Source organism: Monodelphis domestica, chromosome 2, assembly GCF_027887165.1.
Source record: "Monodelphis domestica isolate mMonDom1 chromosome 2, mMonDom1.pri, whole genome shotgun sequence".
Taxonomy (NCBI): Eukaryota; Metazoa; Chordata; class Mammalia; order Didelphimorphia; family Didelphidae; genus Monodelphis; species Monodelphis domestica.
The window spans coordinates 166,107,474-166,131,387 of NC_077228.1; the positions used below are offsets into that span (position 1 = coordinate 166,107,474).

The 23,914-nt window shown below is 39.4% G+C and overlaps 1 protein-coding gene, 1 long non-coding RNA gene and 1 other non-coding gene across 7 annotated transcripts in view; 2 read left to right on the forward strand and 1 right to left on the reverse strand.

The window, feature by feature from the left end:
* Positions 1-23,914, forward strand: part of LOC107651327 (uncharacterized) — a 54,047-nt gene that overhangs the window by 10,517 nt on the left and 19,616 nt on the right. For all 3 annotated transcript variants that reach the window (XR_008916283.1, XR_008916284.1, XR_008916282.1), the window contains 2 exons: positions 4,649-4,777; positions 6,800-6,895. This is a non-coding gene — a long non-coding RNA (uncharacterized LOC107651327). The remainder of the gene's footprint in view (positions 1-4,648; positions 4,778-6,799; positions 6,896-23,914) is intronic.
* TRNAR-UCU (transfer RNA arginine (anticodon UCU)) lies at positions 4,824-4,897 on the forward strand. The gene has a single exon. It is a non-coding gene; the product is annotated as a tRNA-Arg (tRNA).
* Positions 16,737-23,914, reverse strand: part of LOC103096087 (interferon-inducible protein AIM2) — a 38,738-nt gene continuing 31,560 nt past the window's right edge. For all 3 annotated transcript variants that reach the window (XM_016430284.2, XM_016430281.2, XM_016430283.2), the window contains 2 exons: positions 21,872-22,066; positions 16,737-17,118 (listed from right to left, as the gene is read on the reverse strand). In XM_016430284.2, the coding sequence (XP_016285770.2) occupies positions 17,098-17,118; positions 21,872-22,066 (216 nt within the window). In that variant the 3' untranslated portion in view covers positions 16,737-17,097. The remainder of the gene's footprint in view (positions 17,119-21,871; positions 22,067-23,914) is intronic.

Consider the following 23,914-nt stretch of genomic DNA (forward strand, 5'->3'; position numbering starts at 1 on the left):
GTAATTAATTCACCAAAGATGACTTTCACTTAACAGCAGCAATGTTACCATAGTAAAATTGGTTCTCTATCAATGGTATTTATATGTCACTTAAAATGTAAAACATTCTCACAGCAATTTGGATTGTGAATGGTAGTTTTAAAATGGGAACATGTTTGGACTTTGTGTCTGAAATGAATTCAGTTTGAATCTGGGCTATTATATTTTCTTAGCTCTGAGACTCTGGACCAGTCACTTAATTTTTCCAAGGAATTTTTCTCTTCTATAAAATAGGATAAAATATGTCCACCAATAAGCTTACTGGACTATTGTGAAGAAAGCATATTATGAACTTTACTTATAAATGTAGCCTACCCAAGGCTCTGGGTTCCCATTAACCAGGTAACTATATCCTTAGGGTTAACTCTGAATGAGTCATCTCTCCCCTCCTCTTCTGTTTGTTCCCACCTGGAGTTGCTCCAGGAAAATTTCCTTCTACATAACATATATGCACTCAAGGTATATTTCACTACACAGAATGGCAGAAGTTTAACAAAAAGGACTCGCCAGGTCCCATAAACATAGAGCATTCCGAAAAGCCTCGCCTCTCCCTGAAAGGGAACTAAACTTGGGGTTGCTATTTGAGAGACCTAATGATTCTTTCTTTCACACAGAATCTTACATAGTCTCCCTGAATTAGGCTTGAGGCAAGATCTGAACCACAATCTTCTGTTTTCAGGTCTAGCAGTCAATCTACCATATATCATGCTGCCTCTCTAAAGAGGTTTTAATATATAACATCACTAGCCTAAGAGAAGTTCTCAGGATTATAAGTCAGAAAGGACACAGGCCAGCATGTAAGGAATGAATATATGTTTTTGTTCAGTTATTTCAGGTGTGTCCAGTGCTTTGTGACCTGTTTTGGGATTTTCTTAGCAAAGACACTAGAATGGTTTTCTTCTTCCTTTTCTAACACATTTTATGGACAAGGAGTGGAGACAAAAAGGGTTAAGTGACTTGCCCACGGTCTTATAGCTATTAAGTCCCTGAGGCCAGATTTGAATTAATAAAAATGAGACATCCTGCATTCAGGTCCAGCGCTCTATTTACCCTACCATGTATATGTAGAGATATATTAAAAACAGAATGAACAGATGCTATTATTGTAGTCTAGGTGAGAAGCATTGAGCTACATAACTGAGAGAGAGTACATAATGTAGAAGAACATGCAGAAATGTGGTGTTGATTTATTTTATTTTTTAATTTTAAATTTAATTTAAAACATTTTTCCATGGTTACAGGATTCAGGTTGTCTCCCTCCCCTCTTTCCTCCCCCTTGCTGGAGTTGACAAGCAATTCCACTGGGTTATACATACATTATCACTCAAAACATTTCCATATTATTCATTTTTGTAATATTCTTTTAAAACCAAAACCCCAAATTCTATACCCATATAAACAAGTGATAAATCATGTTTTCTTCTGGGTTTCTTCTCCTACAGTTCTTTCTCTGGCTGTGGATAGTGTTCTTTGTCATAAGTCCCTTAGGATTGTCCTGGATCTTTGCATTACTACTAGTAGCAAAGTCCATTACATTGGATCATTCCACAATGTTACAGTCCCTGTGTATAATGTTTTCTTGGTTTTGCTTAAAGATGTGGGGTTTAAAAGACCTGAATTTGAATATTTCTTTATTTTTGAATTTTATTATTTTTGAATATTATTTGACATTTGAATATTATTTGAATTTTATTTTTTATTACATATGTGATATATTAGAAGGGAAGAGACAGTGAGAAAGGGAGATAAGCATTTTTATAATACTTGCTATAAGCCAGGCACTATACTAATCACTTTACATATATTATCTCATTTGATCCTCACAACAACCCTTTGAGGTAGGTCTTATTATTACCTCAGCTTACAGTTGAGAAAAACTGAGTCCAAGAGGTTAAGTGACTTGCCCAGGATCACACAGTGAGTATGCTCAAATCCCATATTTGAACTAAGGTCTTCCTGACTCCAAACCTAGCACTCTATTCACTATACCACAATGAGCAAATGACTTCATTACCTCCATTTTTTTTTAATCTGAAGAAAAGGATTAGATTACTTGATCAATAAGGGAATTTCTGGATTGATATTTATGATACTATCAATACTCAGGCTCAGTTTACCCATCTCTAAAATGGTGTTAATAATATTCATATTTGTAAAAGTCCATACAAAGTGATCATGAGGATCAAAGGAGATAACTTACATAAATGTCTTGTAACTGTTAAGTGCTATGTAAATGTGTTCTCTTTTTATTCTCTATTCCAATAGTAAAGTCTCCATTTCAATGAATGAAAAAAAATATGAAGTACTTACTTTGTGCCTGACATTGTGCTAAGCTTTAGGCATAATAATCCAAAAGGTGAGACAGGTTCTGCCTTTTAAATTTTTAAAAAATTGTATTTATTTTTCTCATTCAACAATATTTTTATTTTCCTAATTACATATAATAATAATTTTCAGTCAACATTTCCCAAAATTATAAGATCCAAATATTATTATGTAGAACACATTTCCATCTTGGTCATTTTTGTAACACCACACTCATACAAAACCCCAACCCCCCCCAAATAAAACCGTAAAAAGACTGATATGAAGGATAGCATGCTTTGATCTGCATCCTATTCCAACAGTTCTTTCTCTGCAGGTGGATGTCATTCTCCATCATAAGTCCTTCAGTATTGTCCCAGATCCCAGCATTGCTGAGGGTAGCCAAGTCTTTCATAGTTGGTCATTGTACAATATTGCTATTACTATATACAACCAGGAACCAACATTTTGATAAAGGACAACCCATAAAGAGGCACAATGACTAGTGAATTGATTCTTAAGAGCAAGAGGTAGAAAGAAGGTGGTTTGTGAGTGACAGCCACCAGATGGTAAGGTGGTTTAGTTAGAAGATTGGAATAGGGCATGAAAGTGAAGCACAATCTAGGACCTGGGACTTCCTAGTCAGTGTGTAGCAGGCTAAAGCAGACTTCTTTGTCCTTACCCAGTCAACAACTGAAATAGCTGGGCTTCAAGGCAGGACCCTCAGAGATGAGTGTATTAAGTTCCCCAGAGACTGAGAACATGAATCTAGAGGTATCTAAGGTAAGGAGTTCTAGATCTGGGGTGGAGATTGAAAGAGATGGAGAGACAGACAGATGTACTTCCCCATCTGATAGCAGGTAGCTTTCTTTTGAGGTAGCTTTCTTTTGAGGTAGCTTTAATCTTTTGATAAGATGGAGCTAAGATAGTCTAGGTTGTGGAGTACAAGGGAAGCGGGATACCTCAGTAAAACAGAGAGCAGACACAATCTGGAGCCTGTCCTTTTACTTCCTCTTATTTCTGTGTGTAGTGGGTATAGAGAGGCTTGAATAAAAAGCCTTTGAGTCAAACAAATCATTTTAGTGATTGACTATTTTCTATTAAAGGGAGATTGCATAGCATAGTGGGAAGGGCATTATATTGGGAATTAGGAGGTCAGGATTCTAATGCTGACTCTGCTGCTAAGTTAGGAAAGTGATTTCATTTCTTCAGGCCCCAGTTTTCTTATCTATAGAGTGAGGGGTTTAGACTAACTTATCTCTAAAGGTTTCTCCTGGTACACTCACATTCTATAATTTTGGAATTCTGTGAAATCAGCTTAAACCAAAGCAGCAGTGATTTAGATTTCAGAGAAGGAGGAATTTATTGAACACGAGGGTAACTTAGTATAGGAAATAGTAACCAAGGACGATTGTAAAGTTGTCTTTTCTAGGATACTTTAAATATACAAGTACTCCTTCTGCATTGGATGAGGGGAAGTTTCATCACAAGTTAAAAATGGACTCAAAATGATCTTGTAATAGTACTTCTAACCCTAGAAATTTCCTAAAACATAGGAATATCCTATTCCTTGGATATTTCTGTAGTTTTACTCTCTATTAGAGGGGAGCATGATACAAGGTATAAGGGAATCTAAGGAAGGCAAGATAGGTATTATACAGGTTATGGTCGCATTGGATCCATGGGGGAATATTGGTCCAAATGGCCCAATTTTCCGATTCTCATCCCTAGTTGTGTCCTCAAAAGAGGGATGTGGTGATCTGGTCCTCTCAAATCTTTCCCCTTCCCAGATCCTGAGAGGTCTCCCAAGCACCTCCCATCTGCATTTCATTAATCTGGCCCCTGCCTTTTCCACTCCCACCGCTCAGCAAAGGAGGTGACTCCTTCCTTGGTAGATTAATACAAAGCTGGAGATCAAGTCTGGACCAGTGACCTCTCTGCTGCTCCGAATCCAGCTTTCCCTGCTGATCTTTGTTGCCCCTCATTCAGCCTCTGTACTGAGGCAGTCCCTTTGTCTCTGGGAGCAGTTCTTCCAGGCTTCCCAGCTTTGCTCAGTCTTTCTCTGAACAGAGCTGGACTGGGTTAGAGTGATACAGAATGAGGATGGAGATAGATATGGCTTCTGTTTTTCTGTTTTCACTGTTAGGGCTAGAGTTATAATGCATAATTAGCATAAGAATGGAGAGACCTTCTCTGTATCCTTCCCTGAGGATGGAGAGGAAAAAAGAGGCTCCAGTTCCTTTTCCATTAGAGATGCTGGGTCAAAGGAAAAAGATCCTCCTCAGATCCTTCCCATTTCTTACAGACCCAGGGACCTGCTGTGTTGAGAGAGGCTTTGATGGAGCCGGCTTGTGGATCCCTGCTCCGGATTTTCCAGCTGTCCCTGTCCTTTGCTCAGAGCGCAGGATGCTGAGATGGCTCGGTGATGCAGAAGGTATGTGCTTTTTCAGTTCTGGTGCTGATGCTGTATGTGTGGTGAGGTCTCTGTGGCGCAATGGACGAGCGCGCTGGACTTCTAATCCAGAGGTTCCGGGTTCGAGTCCCGGCAGAGATGGTCGCCTACTGGTATCTCTTTTATTTTATGTGCTGTCACGCCAGGATGATAATTATATTTATCTCTCCCAGGAGGGTTTGGGGATAGCGGAAAAAGCCCCCTTCTCCCTTTGTTCTCCCCTCCTTTCTCTGCTTTCCAGCCTCCCCCCCCCCACTAACATGTATTGTTTGAAAGCTCATTTATAGGCTGTTTGGTCTGCTTGACACTGCCTTTGAATCCTTTGTTTCAGGGTTGAGATCCAGCTGGGATGACCTCCACAAAGTGAGCTTTACAAATCCCCATAATACCAGACCACCAGGCAGTTTCTAGGGACTCTGGAGCCATTGCTGTTCTGTCTTCCTATCTCTGAAAATATTAAAAATATCAGATTGTCTTAGAAGCCACTGCAGAAACATCCAATGCTCCGAGTCTTACTTTTGTGTCCAATTTTAGTGGATGTGGGGTTCAAAATGGGGAGAATATAGTTTAGAAGATTATTTTCTCACCCCTTTTGTTTAGCTGTTCTTTTGTGATCCTTGGGATTCAGAGCACTTTGCCAAAATTCTACTTCCTTGAAAGAATAAAATGAATAGGAATCACTGCTTTTCATGTTAGTAGAACAAACCAGGGCAAAACAGTCAATTGCTGGCTGTAAATTATGTGAGTAAATACGCTGAGCCTAACTCAGTAACTAGAGGTCTTTGACCAATGCTCATATATTTTTTTGCAACCAACAAGTTATGATCCCTATTATTTGTTATATAGGTCACAAGAAGCTAATCTTGTATGTGGTTGCCTACATTCCCTAGTTTTTTTAGAGACCCTGTTGTCACCATTTCTTGCATCACATTTAATTCTTTCCTTTTTCTTTTGCTTTCTTCACCTCAGTGAGTGAGCTATACTCAGGCATGTTGGGAGTGTGGTCAGATCAGGATATTTCTTGGGTTTCTATTTTGGGATGATTTGGTCCTCTCCCTGCCGCACTGCCTTGCATATCACTGCTTCCGACCAATTAGGTTTTAAAGGAGTCGATCCCACCAGGAACTGACCTCCACCTTGGTTGAACCTAGGTAATATGAGAAGGCACAGTTCTCCCTAGGCAACTTGGGGAAAGTTAGCATCTCTCCCATAGAGTGCTCTGGATAGATTAGATTGTGGCAGACAAAGTGTTCAGAATATAAATATTGGTGCTATGGACTTGTACCCCTGAGAAGATTGGTGGGGGTGGAGGGGTGTTGTGTCGATGTAGATATGAACCAAAGAAAATCATGGAATGTGGTCCAATCTGGTCCCAGAGATTGGGAGACTCCTGAAAGGCCATTGTGTGGTGTCCCCATCTTCAGGAGATTCCCAGTCATTCAAGGAAGGAATGACATGGGATTCTTTTTTTTTTTAATTAAATATTTCATCCAACCTCAGGAGATTCCCAGTCATTCTAGAAGGAAGGAATGACATGGGATTCTTTTCTGAAATTAAATATTTCATTTCCCCAATTACATGTAATAACAATTTTTAGCATACATTTTCCAAACTTGAAATGTGATTCTTGAGACTCTTTGGAATAATCCAACCCTTTGAGCTATCCCAGAGTGGCTCAGATCCCCTTGTGGGAACTCCACTGTGTTATCTCTTGAAGTTTCTCTGTTTTTCTTTTCTCTTTAAGTTTTCACAAATGTTAACCAATGCTTCAGCATAATTCCACTGTTTATAAAATTTCCCAGGTTACTTGATTCATACCATAGCAGCAGTCTTAGAGCCCGACAATTAGTCTTTCATGTCATTGATTCAGTTCTGCTATGAAATAAAAATGACCTGAGTGGTGGTGGTTTTTTTGGCAGGGAGGGGAGAGGTGAAGAAAGTGAAAGGATGTGGAGAGATACCATTTATTAATTCTGCTTAATTTTATTCTTCCCCATGTTCCAGCTCTTTGATGAAAGCAGCAGTGAAAATGAGAAGACTGTCTGGGACCCCCACAACTGAAGGCCAGAGAGATGTGGGTACCTTCTGGTCAGATCCTGGGTGAGCTCTTACCTGCCCAAGTAATGAAACAACTTCTTAGTTCTGAGGAGGTAGATCAGAGGCAAAATTTATGCGGTAATTTGCTCAGCTGTTGCATCTGGTTAATTTGCTTTAGCCAACTCCCCAGTTATCTGTGATCTTGGGCCAAAGAGAACTGAAACCCACAGGCCATTCTCAAACCTCGTTTTATCTATTCATTCTCACCATCCCCCCAACTTACCTTTTCCCAGAGCTTCTAACAGTAAAATGATAGATTCAATCTTCCCTAGTACAGAGCGATAGGATTGTCAAAAAGTGGGGAGCAGGAAGAAGAGAAAGGGATGGGAAATTGGTTACTAGATTCCTGAGAATTGGCTCTATGTTCCTGGATAGGCTTTAACTTATTTTGCCTAATAAGAATCAAAACAACTTACATTCATTTAGCTAGTACTTTATAGTTTACTAAAGATTTTCTCTTTCTTCTAGCTGTCAGCTGCTTCCATTCTAAGTGTATGTCTAGATGTAATCCACTCCCAGGAAGGTAGATTTTTTCTTTTTCTTTTTTTTTTTTTTACAGAGCTTTACCAAAAGAATCTCCCAAATCTCCCCCAGCTTAAATGTTATCCTACTCTGGAGTTTCCCCAGGGATCTGAGGAAGGATGTGATGTGGCAGGTGCCTAAAGCAGGGCTGTGAAATATAGTTTCCATTTTGGCTAAAATTCTTTATGGCCCACAAGTAGGTTTGTTTTATGTTCTGGCCATTGGTAGGAAAAAAGCTGTGGGGAGAGGAAGATATCTGTATTCACTGGCATGGCTTATTTACTTTTCTTGGAAAAAATTTCTCAGGAATTAAGATGTCCTATCATCCCTCTTAACAGTCACCAGTTCCAGCATCATCTAACCCTTCCAGCCAAGAAATTGTTGATGACCATTCTAAATCCTTCTCACTTTTTTTAAAATTTAGATCTAGTTTTTTTTTTCACCCTTTATGGAAAGAAAAAAGTGTTGATGTCTTTATAAAAATATCCATTAGGTACCTCATGGGTGACTAGAAGCATTCATTCTCTGTCCCTGACAAGTATGTTGTCCCTGTGGTTTGCTATCCACTGGAGGTTTTGCCCTTTCATGAAAACACACAGATTTCAGAACTGAGCAGGACCTTAGAAATCATCTAACCCTCTCATGATCATAAATGAGATAATATTTATAAAGTGTGATGTACCTAGCATATAGTAAGTGATATCTATTTTAAATGCTTACCTTCTTAAATGCTTACCTTAGAATCAATACTGAATACTAGTTCCAAGCAGAAGAGTGGTAAGGGCTAGGCAATGGGGGTTACATGACTTGCCCGGGGTCACACAGCAAGGAAATGTCTGAGGTCACATTTGAACCCAGGACCTCCTATTCTCTAGGCTTGGTCCTCAATCCACTTAGCTACCTTGCTGTCCCTTATTAATAAATATTTTTGTCTCTTTCTTTTCCTTCTTTTCCTTCTTTCCTTCCTTCCTTCCTTCCTTCCTTCCTTCCTTCCTTCCTTCCTTCCTTCCTTCCTTCCTTCCTTCCTTCCTTCCTTCCTTCCTTCCTTCCTTCCTTCCTTCCTTCCTTCCTTCCTTCCTTCCTTCCTTCCTTCCTTCTTTCCTCCCTTCCTTCTTTCCTCCCTTCCTTCTTGCCTCCCTTCCTTCTTGCCTCCCTCCCTTAGGAAGAGAGGCTCAAAGTGGGACAATCACTTGCTCAATATTTAAAACAAAATAAATTTCTGAGGACCATTAAGAGTAGAATTTTCTGACTTAAAAAGTATCCCAGTTCCTCTCTTAAACCTTCCCTTAACCCCTCTCTTCATATTCAAATGACTTTGCATTTTAAATCTTTGCACATGGGAAATGCATCTCCCTTTCATCTTCACTTCTTGGAATTTCTACTTTGCTTCAAAACACAGCTTAGTTCCATGAGACCTGTCCTTATCATTTAGGTTTCTACTGTTCTCTGCCTCTTGAAATGACTTTGCATTACTCTGTCTATACTTTGCACTTAGATGTGTCCACGAGATATTCCATTCCTCCTTCCTGCTTACCCCCACCTCAGTATTATGTAAATTCCTTAAAAGCAGGTATTATCTCATTTTTTGTTTTTGTATTCCTAACCTTTAGCACAGCACTTTACACACACTAGAGGCCCCTAATCAATTGTCACTGAATTAAAAAGAATGCACCTTTATGAATTAAAGTATTATTTAAAAGGGTCCTTCAGACACTGGCATGTTGTATGCCCTAAGCAGCTGCTTTTCTTGGCTTCTCTTAATCCCATCCCTGCCTAAGGGCTCATGAAGAATGGAATCAAGGAAGATACCAAGTGTCTGCCCAGATCCACTTCTCTAACCCCAGATTTCTAAGCCTGATATCCGGAACCCCCCCAACTTTGGAAACATTCCAGAAGTGGAGGAGGTGGCATGCCAACCTTGAGTCCTCGCTCTCAAAGCACATAGGGCTTATTAGAATTATTGACTCCCTACAACAGTGAGGGGGCCCATTATTTCGTACCTTCTTCTTTAGAGAGCCATCCATGGTAAAGAATTGAGAGTTCATTTGTTCCACTGTAGTCTGAGCTACAGAAACCAGAGGGTTTGCTGAGGTCACAGATTTTTTTTCCCCTTAAGGTCTGGATAGCTTCTGTGGGACTTATTTAAGAGTGAAGGTGCGGCCATCTGGAGACAGGATGATAGTAGCTACAAGCCCTTGTGAATGTGATTAGAAAGTGCCCAAAGGACAGTGGACTTCTGAGAGAGAAGTCAAATGTCTAAAACAGCTCCTAGAGTGGTAATGACCAAGTATTCTTACTTACTATGCTTGTGATCATGAGAAGCCTGAATAGCAAATGAAGAATGGGGACAGATGGCTACTCTGCTGCTCCCTTTGGCTCAGAGCTGTGAACAAGGTTGTTTTCTCAGGCTTTGAGGCAAGGATCACTGAGCAGCCACCTCTCTACAGAGCAGGAGATGGCAGGCCTCTTAACCAAGGAGGCATTCTGGTTTAGGGAAGGCAAAGAGGAATCCCAAGAGGACTGAATTAGACAAAAGACCAAAGCCTTGGGAGTTGAGTGGAGGCAGGAGGCCAAGACTTGGTTGCTATAGTTTTCTTGGCCAGGACTCGTATAGAAGTAGACCCAGCTCTAGGGCTAGCTCGCCTCCAGCCCAAGGTGGATTCTCCCTGGGAAATCACCAACATTAATTAACTAATGAATGCATGTCTACATAAAGAATATTAAGTATCTTTAGTGATCAGAGCATGGTGTTAAGAGGAGGGAGGTGCAAAGTTTAGTTAAGCCAGCCCATGGTGATTTTTTTCCCCCTGCAATCTACAGCCCATGAATGGGAACAGTGTCAGGAATAAGATAAATAGCAAATAATCCCAAATCAGTTATATTTGTTTTGAGAATGTGTTGTATGATTTCTTCCCCTCCCCTCAGAGATTTCTCTCCCTAATTATGTTTTGCTTAGGCTAATATTGAGATGAGTTTGCATTCCCTGAATACACACCCACGGATGGTGCAGAGAGGTGGCCTAGATACATACTTGGCAGCTAGGGGTGCAAACCAACCTGGGATTACACATTTGCTGTGGGTAATCCAAATGGACTAGGGAGATTCCCTGCAGAAAAGGCAATAGTTTCCATTGTTTTTCTGACTACAAGACATGGAGTTCCCTTGAGTGACAATGGGAGTGCTCTCCTCCTCCTCAGCTCAGAGTTCACTCCTCTTCCTATAACAAACACAGCTAAAGACAGACACACTCATGTATACACAATGCTCTTTTCAGTCTGCCTTCATCTTATCCCTTCAGGCTACACTTCCACGCTCATATCATAGCAGCTTGCTGCCAGTTTTATAGTCTTTTGTTTCTTCATAATCAAGTTCAGGAATTTCTTGATTTGGGATTGACAAACTTGATTAAAAAAAATATTTTGATAACTATATTTCAACAACTATATTTAATGGCTTTCCTTTGTATCATATGTATTTTATTTTGTGCATTTAAGAATACTCTTTAGTTTCTTAATTTGGGCCCAATGAACTTGATTTAAAAGTATTTTGATGACTGTATTTCAACATATATCAACAACTATATTTTAATAGATTTCCATTGTAACCCTATTCATTTTATGTTGTGTATTTAAAAACACTATTCTGTGGGGCAGCTGGGTGGCTCAGCAGATGAGAGTCAGGCCTAGGGATGGGGAGTCTTCAGTTCAAATCTGGCCTCAGACACTTTCTAGCTGTGTCACCCTGGTCAAGTCACTTAACCTTTACCTTTCTTCTGCCTTGGAACCAATACACAGTACTGACTCTAAGATGGAGGGTAAGAGTTTTTTTTTTTTTTTTTACTGTCCTGAGGATGGGGGTGACACAGGTTTTACCAGATTGTCAAATGAATGTATCTTGCAGAGTCTAGATCATGATCTAGCCCATATCCAAGCTGTTACCCTACATTTACTATCAAATCGTTCTACTTCTAAATCCATTCTTAGTCCTACCCTAATCTCCAACCTGTCCCTACCACAACCACCAAACACCTTGATGCCCCCAACCATTATGTTCTATTATATATAGCCAGCCATTCAGTAGCATCTTCCTCCCATTCCTGTATATCATTTTTGCTTGGTCTCCTCATAGAATTTCATAGTCAAAAGGAAGTTTATCATCCAGATCGATGAGTTCAACATCCTCATTCTAGAAGTAAGGACACTGAGGTACAATAAGATGAAGCAACTTGCCCAAAGTAACAGATCTACTGTTCTCAATTTAGTGCAGGAATTCTGTTGTGTGTGTGTGTGTGTGTGTGTGTGTGTGTGTGTGTTTGTGTGTGTTGTGTGAGAGATTTTGACACTTTGACATTTTGGTGAAGTCTATGGGCTTTTTCTCAGAATACTGTTTTTAAATTTATGAAATGAAATGCAAAGAATTTCAAAGGAAACTTTGAATTATGGTTATCAAAATATAAATAAAAATTTAAAAAGCAAGTTCATGGACCTCAATGAAGAATTTCTGTTTTAGTCCTTCTCATGGCATGCTGAATTCTCTTTTGGCTTATATTTCTTTCCTTATCTCATCCCCCATCTCTATTCATTCACATTCATTCTCTACTTCCCACTTTTGTTCTAACCTAGACCATTTTCCAATAAAAATGGCATTTTTAGGCTTCTCGATACCCCTTTCCATTGCCAGTCCTGGCTCTTTGTATTCCTTCAAGACCCAGTACTTTACTTCTAATATGAGTTTAATAAACCTTTGCATGTTTCACAATCATACTATCATAGTGTGCTATAGTGATGAGAGTTCTAAATTTGGAGTCATGAGACTTGGGTTTGAATCCTGGTTTTGATATCTACTACTAGCTATATGACTATGGATAAGTCATTTAGGCTCTCTGAGATTTAATTTCCTAATTTACAAATAATTATGCTTCTATTATGTATGTCATAGAATTATTATGAGGGAAGTATTTTATAAAGCTAAAAATGTTACATAAAAGTTATTTTCTTTAAAGAGGCAGTAAGTAGAAGTAAAAAAGACAGGTAACCAAAAGAACACATTTTAGTGTTGAGCATCCATGATCTTAGGCAAGTCACCTCCCTTATATCTCATCAGTGACCTCCAACTTTAGGACCCCTCTGATTGGAGGCCAGAACAGAAGAGACCTCCTCATTCATCCTCCATTTAAGGAGAGCACTTAGGCAGCCATCTCTTCATTCCCCACCTGCCTTTACCCCTTTGGATTTCTCCATCATGACTGGTTGCTGGTGACCTTCTTCTCCTTCATACCTATTCATTTTCATGAGATTATAAGCTCCTTGAAGGCAGGGACTTTTTCTTTTTTGATTTTGTATCCTCAGCTCTCAGCAAAGTGCCTAACATTTAGTAGGCATGCAATAAATGCTTATTGATTTGCTGACTAACTAAACTCAGTTTCCTAATCTGTCAAATAGAAACACTACTTATACATTCTTCTTTAAAGGCTGTTTTAAAGAAGGTGCTTTATAAACTCTTAAGTGTTTTGAGAATGTGGGCTGTCATTATAATTCCCTCCACATATCCTGTCTACTGCCTCCACATCTGACTAACTTTCAGTGAGTCATTTTTAACTATTTATTGTTTAAATTCCAGCATCAAATGACAAAAAGACTTATACAGGGTAGATTCTGTCCTCATTTAGCTGATACAATACTGCAGCCCATAGATCTCACGTTGGACCACATACATATCAAGCTTCATTATTACTTCTTGTTTTTCTAAGCTTTTTTTCTCATTTTCTCCCATGATAGAATGCCATGGCATGGAATGATAGAAAAAGTCTTTTGGAATAAGGAGACGAGTTAAAATTTTGACTCTTACATGTACTAGTATTGTCTAAATCAAGGGGAAAGAGGTGAAAAGAATAAACATTTATATCGTGCCTACTCCGTGCTAGGCACTGTGCTAAGCATTTTATAGATGTTATTTCATTTGAATCAATCACATCTTTAATGCACTTATGAGGTAACATTGTGTATGAGTTAAGTCATCTAAAGTCTCAAACCCTCAGTTTTCTTATCTCTAAAATAAAATTTGCATTTTCAGACTCAGTGAGTTGTGGGGAAAGCACTTTGCAAATGTTAAAGCATTATCTATGGGATATTATTAAGGTCCCAAGGAAAAATGATGGCCAAGCAGTGATGTGCAGTAATATGAGTCTATATTCCATCCATCCTCCTCCTATTCCCTTGTGTGGGTTTTGAAGGCTTTCTGAATGAAGAGTATGTAAGGAAGGTCTTGGAAGGATGGACAAAAAAGTCTGAGGGGAAAGGGATAGGGTTCTTTTTAAAAATTTTTTAAATTTTATTTGGACAATTTCAAACATTATTCCTTGGTTACAAAAATCATATTCTATTCCGCTATCCCCTCCCCCTCCCCCTCCCATAGCTGACACACAATTCCACTGGGTATTACACATGTCCTTGATCAGAACCCATTTCCATGTTGTTGATGTTTGCATTAGGGATGGAATTCTTAACCATCCATCTATCCAAATAAAGCCAAACTCAAATACCATTACCCTGATCCCCCTGGTCAGTAATGGTCTCTACCTCCCTTCTTTCCCATCCCCCCCTGCAACTTTGGACCTTGTACGACCCTTTATTTTGTACCTCTCTAAAGTGTTTCTCATGCAATAGCATTTATTATAGTTATTTATATAGATATTGTACTTATTGTAGGCAGGACAGATGGGAAGAGGCCTTGGACCTCTGAGCAAGGAGAATGGCAGCCAAAAATTGAATGTGCTTTTAGGCTGCATTAAGAGGGGCACGGTGCCCAGAACAAGGAAGGTGGTAGTCCTCTCATACTTTGACCTGATCTGACCAAACATTTCATCTTGTATTCAGTTCTGGGCAGCACAGTTTCAGAAGAACAATAAGCTAGAGAACTTGAAGGTGAGGGTGATCTGGTTAGTGAGGGGATGAGAGACCTCACAATATGAAGACTGGTTTATGAAACTGAAGATGCTGAAGACTTAAAGTGGGGCATGACAGCTATCTTCAAGAACCTGAAGAGATGCTAAGAGATAGTAAGGAGGGAGCCGACTTATTCTGCATGACTTCAGATGAAGTAGGAGCAATGGGAGAAGTTCCAAAAGTCAAATTTTAGCTTAATAAAAGGATGGAAAAGTTTCCTAAAAGAGCTATTCAAAAGTGTGAGCAACACTTCCCTTGAATTCTTTAAATGGAAGTTTGGGTTTACTTGCCTGGGATGCTGCAGAGATTTCCATTCAGGTACTGATAGGGTTACTTGATATCTTTGCTTCCTTTTAGCTGAGTTTCTGTGAGTTCATGAATCTGGGATGATGGGAGTCCTACAAGCCAAGTTAGGGAAGACAAGGACCAAAGGGATCTAGTACAGGCCAAATACTGGCAAACAGAGGTTTGGCCTAAGTGAAAGGACTATTCTCTGTGTGGAGCTTAAAGCAATAATCATTGGTTCTCAGAGTGGGGTCTACACACCTCTACTGAATGTTCCTAATTGAATTTTTATTATACTCTCAATGCTAGTAGTTCAGCTTTTGCTTTGTTAATAATTTCCTTGTGGAAGTTGATAATAATTAGGTGCCACTTCATTAATATTCTACCAAAAGCAGTGCCAGTTTTCCCATTATATTGGATCGTTTATTTTTACTTTTTAAAAGAGGAGTGGCTGAGATGAGTTGGGGAGAACTTGTAGGGGAAAATGTCTTGGCCTTGTAATCTGTCATTTAATTCCTAGGATTGTCATAAGGAAGGCACCCTTGAAGCCTTAAAGTACTATACATAGAATTTATGGTTTTTAGGTCTCCTTGAAGATTTTCAGACTGTAGAAATAGTCCACTAATTGAAACTGCTTTAGTATCTCTTCACTTCAAGTAAGAATCCTGGCTTCATCTGAAAACCTGACCCTAACTCCCAACTCTCTACTGTATTCATTCCAATTTCCATTCATCAAGGTTTAAGACATTGCTGCATCACCAGGAGTGGCTGGGATGCAGAGCACATACTGAGGTTTGGAGGATTGCCCTAGGAATCTTCCAGTGAGGTCAGAAGAGGAAGCCTGACTCCACTATCTTGCCATTGTCTGATCTCACTGACAGTGAGGTGGAACCCGAATTCAAATCTATCTTCAGATACAGTGTGATCCAGACTTCACCTGTGTCTGCCTCAGTTTCCTTAACTTTATAATGGGGGGGGCTAATATAGTACTTACCTCTCAGGGTTGTTATGAAGAACAAATTAAATATTTATAAAGCTCTTAGCACAGTGCCTGGCACTTAATAAATAGTAAATTCCTCACTGATTTAGTCCAAGGTTGAAATGTCTACTTTGCTATACAATGATTTGGGGCAGGTCCTTGTCTGACTTCTGTGGTCCCTTTTAGTGCTGAATCTATGTCCTTTGCCAGGTAAAGGTTTCCCAAATGGATTTGTGCTCTTGTGCCATCTAGCAAGTGGGATTGCCTGAGGGCACTCTCCTGGACTTCTGTATGGAATCCGAAGCATGAAGATTGAGAATGATGGTAGGAGGACGAGGAGCTGGTGGGACAGAGATAAGAGCCACTATAGGTAACATTTCCCTCTGGCTTTGCAACTTACAAAGTGGCTTCCTCACAACAACTTAGTGATAAGTGTTTCTGTTTCCTCATCTATAAATTATGGACAGCGATACTGTAACAGTACCTCCCTCACTGGGTAGTTGTGAGGTTTAAGTGAGATAATGTCTGTAAAGTGCTTTGCAATCATTATTGTTATTATTATTATTGTTAAACTTAGAGAAGACGGTGACCATGTTGAGAGGATTGTATATCATGTAGTGTGAGGATCGATTTAAGATACTGAAGTTGTTTAGCTTGCAGAAGGCTCTTCCCTCCCCCATTTCAAATAAGGAAAAATGACATTTGAAAACTAAAAATTTCTGCAATCAAAATTGTCCATTTTGTCTTTGGTGATATTCTTTGTCCCTAATTTGGTCATAAATGCCTTCTTTGTAGATCTCAAAGGTAAATTCTTTCTTGTTCCTTTAATTTATTTATGATGTGACTTTTTATATCTAAGTCGTGTATCCATTTGGAACTTACATTCCTTGTGCTTGAATAAATGGCAAAAGAAACAGTGTCCAAGAAGCCTGGGAAGATTCTTATGAACTGATGCTGAATGAAGCGGAAAGAACTATACAAAAAGAACATTGAATGATTTAAGAACTCTGATCAATGCAATGACAAACCACAACTCCATAATACCCATGATGAAAGATGTTACTCCCCTTTTGACAGAGAGTTGATGGAATTAAGATACAGAATGAGTCATACATTTTTGGACCTGGCCAAAGGGCAAGTTTATTTTGCTTGACTATGCATATTTATAGCAAGGGTTTTGTTTTTCTTTTTCTTTTCCTTCTCAATGAGGAGGGGGAAATATGGGAGGGAGAGAAGATAAAGGCTTGTCTATTGACACAAATAATTTTAAAAACTGACATTCTCTGACAAATATAATTTGTTCAAGGTCACATACTAATAAAGTGTGTGGAGGCAGAATTAAACCCAGGGCCTTGCCCCCACGCTTCATGCTCTGATTATTAATAAATGTATTCTCGTGTTTGCAGTAGTAGCTTCTAAATAGCAATATAGGCCAGGTCAGTATCAGGATTGCCAAGTTGATCTCACTTGAGCTGTCATTTCTTGGCCTTGATGACCTATAGGGAGAAAGAGAACCACATCAATCTGGTAAGTATCAAAAGAGTGCCAGGTTTAGAATCAGAGGACTATGTTTCTAATCTGACTCTTACTATGTACTTGAAAGCCCTTGGGCAGGACTCCTAACCTCTTTGGGGCTCTGTTTCCTTATCTGGAAAATAATAGAACTGGACCAGTTGACCTTCAAGGTCCCTTCCAAATCTAAATCCAAGATCCTACATCCTGAGTACAGGCCCTCCATTCCCTTCTTGTGCTTTCTTTTCCTTTGTCTGCTTGAATATCTTGCTCTCCATTTTGTTACTTGTCCTTAGCTAGAAGCCTGGCATAATATACTCTGCTATTTAGAACTGCTACTCATGGAGAGAGGTGCCCTCAAAGGAGATAAAGTGACTTGACTGGACAATAGAGGGAGCTGGTACACCTGAAGCTGAGATTTTGGGGAAGAGTTCTTCATTGGAGCACTAAAGTAGGAGGAAGATAGTCAGGAACTCATCCTGTTATAAGCACTGCAGTCATGGATCTTCAGTTGGAAAGGATTTTACATGTTCTAGGGATCAAAGAAACAGAGCTAGAAGAAAGATTAGATATCATCTTGACTGACTCATTTTAGGAGATAAGAATATTGAGGCCCAAGAAAGTTCAGTCAGTCAGTCAGTGCTTACTCTATTCTAGGCATTTGTACTAATGAAGAAAAACAAAAACAAAAAAAATTCAAAGGGGGAGAAAATGAGCAAAAAATGTATATCTAATGGAAGATAATCTCAGAGGTTATACACCCCAGCAGTGTGTATATGTGCATGAGGGAAGAGAAGGGGTGAGGAGAATGGGAAAAAGTTCCTGGAGAAAATGAAATTTGAGATGAGTCTTAAAGGAAGCCAAAAAGCTAAAGTGAAGAGGGACATTAATCCAGGCCTGGAGTACAGCCAGTGTGAGGGAACAGAATCAAGAGATCGAATGCCCCATGTGAAAAACAGTGAGAATGTCTATATTGCTGGATTGGAGATAAGTAAAATGTGAGAAAACAAGAAATATAGGAAGGACTCAGTTTGTAGAGGAATTAAAAACCAAACAAAGAATTCTAAGTTAGATCTTGGAGGTCATAGAGCTACTAAAGTATACTGGGAAGAGGGGCAACATGGCCAAACTTGCACTTTAGGAAAATTGCTTTGCCATGGGTGGGGCAGATGGTTAGAGCAAGGAGAAACTTAGAGTAGGAAGGCTACTGAAATTATTAGGAGGCTATTGAAATGGTCCAGGTAAGAAGTGATGAAGGCCTACACTTGGTGACAAAAAGTCCTGAGTTCAAATCTAGCCCCAGACATTTCTTAGCTGTGTGACACTGGCCAAGTCATTTAACCTTAATTTCCCAGCCCTTACCACTCTTCTACCTTAGAACTAATGCATAGTATTGTTTCTAAGAGAGAAGGTAATGATTTAAAAAATAGTAATAGGGAATATGGAAAAAAGGAAGAGCTTTTTTGGGAGAAATATAATGATTCTGGACATATTCTGAGATGTCTAAGGAATGTCCAGTTTGTTACCAAAGAAGAAACTGGCCAGTTAAAACTAGAGCTCAAGAGGGAGGCTAGGACTTGATATCTAGCTCCAGGAATTAGCTGCATAAAGAGTGAGGACTGAGAAAAGATCATTAGATTTTACTATCAAGAGATCATTGATAACTTTTCAATTGAAGCTTTTATAACTTTTGTTGAATGAAGCTTATATTTCTTTCCTGTTCACCATAATTTTAAAAAGGAAATTATATTGGAGATTTCTACACTAGTATTATAGGGAGTTTTAGGATGATGTGAATTATAAATTAGGGACCCAGACTGAAGAATGTTTATAATTGAGGAAGGAAAGGAAATGGAGACAGGGAATATGGATAGCTTCCTCAAAGAGTATTGCTAGGAAGAGGAGAAGAGATATAGGGAGATATAGGCGTAAAAAGAATTGCCTCGCTGTAGTGAGGTTCCACTTAAGATTATAAAAAATAAATTTTTAGTGTCACGTGTATGGTTTCATGATTTTCAGCAGCACATGAACAGCATCAAAGTTGACATGGTGGGAATAATACAAGGTTTAGATTTGGACAAGGCATTACCAATAATAAAACAAGGGACAATTAACTTATGTGTTGAGGATAGTATAGAGATCGATCGATTCACTAAGAGGTCAAGATAGGGAAAGAGGAAGTGCATAGCCAAATGCAAGGATGATGACATGGGAAAGAACTGAGGAGTGGAGGGATTGGAGGTCACAGTGAAACTTTAAATATCAGGGTTAAAAATTATAAGGCAGAAGGAAAGATGGAATGAAAAAGATTATAATAAGATAAAGGAATTTATAGTTTGTTAATATGGAAGTATAATATAGCTAAATCAAGAGTATGACTATCTCTATGTATAACTGAGGTAAAGTGGAGAGAAGTCATGTATATTTGTGTACATTGAGAAATTGGGAAGTTAGGTTACTTTAGCACTTTCTCCATCTACCTACCTTATCTACCTTACTCACCTACTTACCTGTCTGTAACCCTTAGTATAGGAGCAGAAGTTGGAGGTAGAGGGATTAATTAACTATGAGCTAGCTAGCTAGTTTTCATGAGGAATGAAAGAAAAATTCTGGAATTGGGTAGATCACAGTTATTAGAATCATGATTTGATGATAAAATTGTATTGAAGAGCCAGAGAGATTGAAACAATCATTCTATAAACAAGGAAACCAAGACCCAGAGAAATCAAGTGACTCACCCAAAAGTCACAGGTAATAAGTGATGCCAATAGGGAGAAAGTCTGGAAGTGGCTTGGGAAGCAAGGAGATTTATGATTCTCCTACCATGACCAGTGAGTCAGGGGATATGAGTGAAAGTGCAACCATTACCGGAAAAAGTAGTCATGGATGCCACCTTTGATGTATCCACATGAGAGAGGTAGGTCTCAGAAAGATAGGTTTAAGGTGAAAACTAGTTTCTCAATTATGGAATCTATATTCCAGAGAACACAGGGGAAGGAATAGGTAAATCTGGAGTGGGACATGGTAGGGCAAGGTTGAAGGATATGGGAGTCAGGGAGCTGGAAACTAGCTGGGAACAGGGAAAGTGGTTTGCACAACAACAGTTAGAATAAAAAATGTTGGAATGGGGAAGAATATGAAGGAATGGGGGGCATGTTAACCAATGAGGAAAGAGTACAGTCACTATATCATGGGCTACAGAGGGTTCTATTGGGAGGGAAGTGATAATCTTATTTAATATCTTCCCCTGAGACCCAGCTTTGTGGCAGGCAATGATGTCATGTCCCATGAGAGACCTAGGAGAGTGATCTCACAATAGGCAGGAGCAGAAGAAGGTATAACCTGGGGCGTCTGGTCAGAAATCAAGAGCTAGCTGGCAGTTTAAGGTGAACTTAGTCTTAGAATGTCTTCCTGAACATTGGTGAAGTCAGAAGTCAGGAGGTAGGTGGTTGACATAGGACTTGTTGGAAAGTCTCTGGATCAAAGAGGCCAGAATAGATGACATGGATAAGGGCTAAAACAGATTTCCCTGATAAAAATCCCATCAGAGTGATTATCTCAAGTCATTACATTACATTACATAAGTCATGTCAGAGGTAGGATTTGAACCTAGGTTTTCTATACTGTCAGTACTTTTTCCATCATATTATGATGCCTCTCAATGATTATTCTATAAATGAGGAAGCCCAAACTTAGGGAAATCAAGTGACTTGCACAAAAGTCACTAGTGTGGCAGAGCTAGAATTTGAACCCAGATTTTCTTATCTCAAATCCTATGCTATTTCCCTGAATGGTTAGGTAATGTATGTCTTTTTTTTTTATTCACTCATTTCAGTCATGTCCAACTTATTATGACCCCATTTGGTATTTTCTTGGAGTAGTTTACAACTTCCTTCTCTAGCTCATTATATAGATGAGGACTTGAGGCAAACAAAGTGAAGTGACTTGCCCAGAGTCACACAGCTAGTAAGTGTCTGAGATCAGATTTGAACTCAGGAAGAGGAGTCTTTCTGGCTTCCCTTATTTCTTGTAAATGGTCATATTTAGTCCCTCTGGGTTATATCTTATAATTGCTAAGTGTTGGTATTAAGGACAGACAAGAAAAGAGAGAGAGAGAGAGAGAGAGAGAGAGAGAGAGAGAGAGAGAGAGAGAGAGAGAGAGAGAGAGAGAGAAAGAGAGAGAGAGAAAGAGAGAGAGAGAGAGAGAGGTGAGGGGTAGAGAAAGACAAAGAGGGAGGGATGGTGGGAGGGGAGAGTGAGAGAGTGTGTGTAATAAAGATGACATCACTGCCCATGACCTTTTGAAAATGTAGGAGGATTTTTTTTTTCTAAACACTTACCACCTTCCATCTTAGAATTAATACTATGTATTGGTTCCAAGGCCAAAGAGCATTAAGAACTAGGCAATGGGGATTAAGCAACTTGCCCAGAATCACACAGCTAGGAAGTGTCTGAGGCTAGATTTGAACCCAGGACCAGCTGGCTTTAGGACTTGAACTTTAGAACTGGCTCTCAGTCCACTGAGCCACCCAGCTACCTCCTAGACAGGATTTTATGAACAGTAAATGCCTCACTACAGGACATTCCTAGTATTGGTAGTGAAGCATTGCTTGGAACAGCACACCACCTGCTGGATAACTTACCTAATAACATCAGTTTGTTTGTGTTTTTTTCCCCCCAAAGCAAATCCATTTCTTGCTCTGTGGGAAAGTACATAATCTCACTCATAACTCCTACCTTTACATAACTGTGAGTTACAGATTTCAGCTGTATTTCATCTTTTACATCCCAAACACACAGCTCAAAGCAGGTGAGTCGAAGCTTGTCTCTTTCATCACACTTTATTTTGGCCCATTTGCCAAATGTCACCACTTTAATTGTTCCTGTATTGTCCTTCACGACAAAGATTGTACATTTGTCTGTCTCAGTTTTCTGCAAAATAAAATCAACATTCCATCCTTAATAATGCCCATCTTTGTGATACAATCATGGCACTGGGGGTAGTCGTAGGAGGGGAAACAAAGTAGAATACCTATTTATTTGAGAAGGTACAAATTACAGCAGATAGATAATTTTAGGCACAGAAAGTAGATGCAGATTTTAGTTTTATTCAGCTTAAAATATGTCTTAGAGATGCTCAATTCCAAATTCTTCTATTTAATTAGCAAAATCCACCCCATTCCTTCTATGTCCAGGTTGTTTTTTGCCTGACTACCCAAGAATCCAGCCTTCTTAGGACTTCTTCTAGTTTTCTGACATTTTCCCAAGTCTTCTAAGTCACTGAGGCAACAGGTCCCCAATATGTGATATTACAAACAATACAGGTCCTACCTTGTCTCAAGCAGAATGTCCTTCTAGGTTTGGTTCAGATACTTCTCTGACTCAGCAACCCACCCTGGTCTGTCTTCTAACAAGTACTTAGTAATCACTTCATGCTGCTCTATTCTGTTACAAATTTTTAATGCCTTATACAAGTCACTTAACCATTCTGAGCTTTAGTTTTCCCTTTGTAAAATGAGGATAACTGTTCCAGTTCTACTTGCCTTACAAGGTTGTTGTGATCATCAAATGAAAAGGCAAATGACAGTCACTGCTCTAAAGGAGTTCATAGTCTAATAAAGGAGTCAACATGCAAACTCTTATTTGGAAACAAACTTCAGACAAGATAAATTACAGATAATCAACAAAGGGAAGGAACTAGGATTAAGGGGGATTAGGAAAGGCTTCTTGGCGAAAAGCGGATTTTAGCTGGACCTGGAAGGAAGCCAGGGTAGTCAGAAGGGAAAGATGAAGAAGGAGAGAATTCCAGACATTGGGGGATAGTCAATGAAAATACCCAGATTAGGGAGATTTGGCACAGCGCTGCATTCAAGAAATAATATTTAATGTTGCTGAATCCCAGAGTATGTTGGTGGGGGTGAGTTGTGGGGTATAAGAAGATTGAAGAGATAGGAGGGTGCTAGGTTATAAAGGCTTTGAATGCCAAAGAGAGGATTTTATATTTTATCCTGAAGTTCACAGGTAGCTATTGTGATTTATCAAATGGCTGGGAAGAAGAATAACCTGGTCTGTACTTTAGGAAGCTCCATTTGATAGTTGAGTAGAGGATGGGCTGGATTACAGAGCATCTTGAGCTGGAGGACCAACCAGTAGGCTATTTAAAATTTTTTTTTTAAATAAAAAAATTTTAAACCTTTACCTCCTGCCTTTGAATTGATACAATATATTGGTTCTAAGGCAGAAGAATGGCAAGGGCTAGGCAATGGGGGTTAAATGACTTGCCCAGGGTCACACAGCTAGTCTGAGGTCATATTTGAACCCAGAACCTCCCATCTCCAGGCCTGGCTCTCATTCCACTGAGCTGCCCCCCTAGCAAGCTATTTTAATGCTCCAGGTGTGAGGTGATGAGGGCCTGGACCAGGCCAGTAGCTGTGGCAGAGAAGACAAGTGGGTATATGTTAGAAACATAATAGAGGTAGAATGACAGGACTTGGCAACAGATTGGACATGGGAAGTGAAGATGGTGATGGCCTCAAAAGTGATAGAAAAATTAAGAAGAGGGGAGATAATGAGTTCAATTTTGGATGTGTTAATTTTAAGATATCTATGAGGCATCTACTTTGAGATGTCCAGGAGGCAGTTGGAGATATGAGACTGGGGGTAAGGGAGAATGGTTAAGAAAAGTTTGAAGGGGCAGCTGGGTGGCTAAATGGGTGGAGGTCCTAGCTTCAAATCTGGCCTTAGACACTTCCTAGTTGTGTGACCCTGGGCAAGTCACTT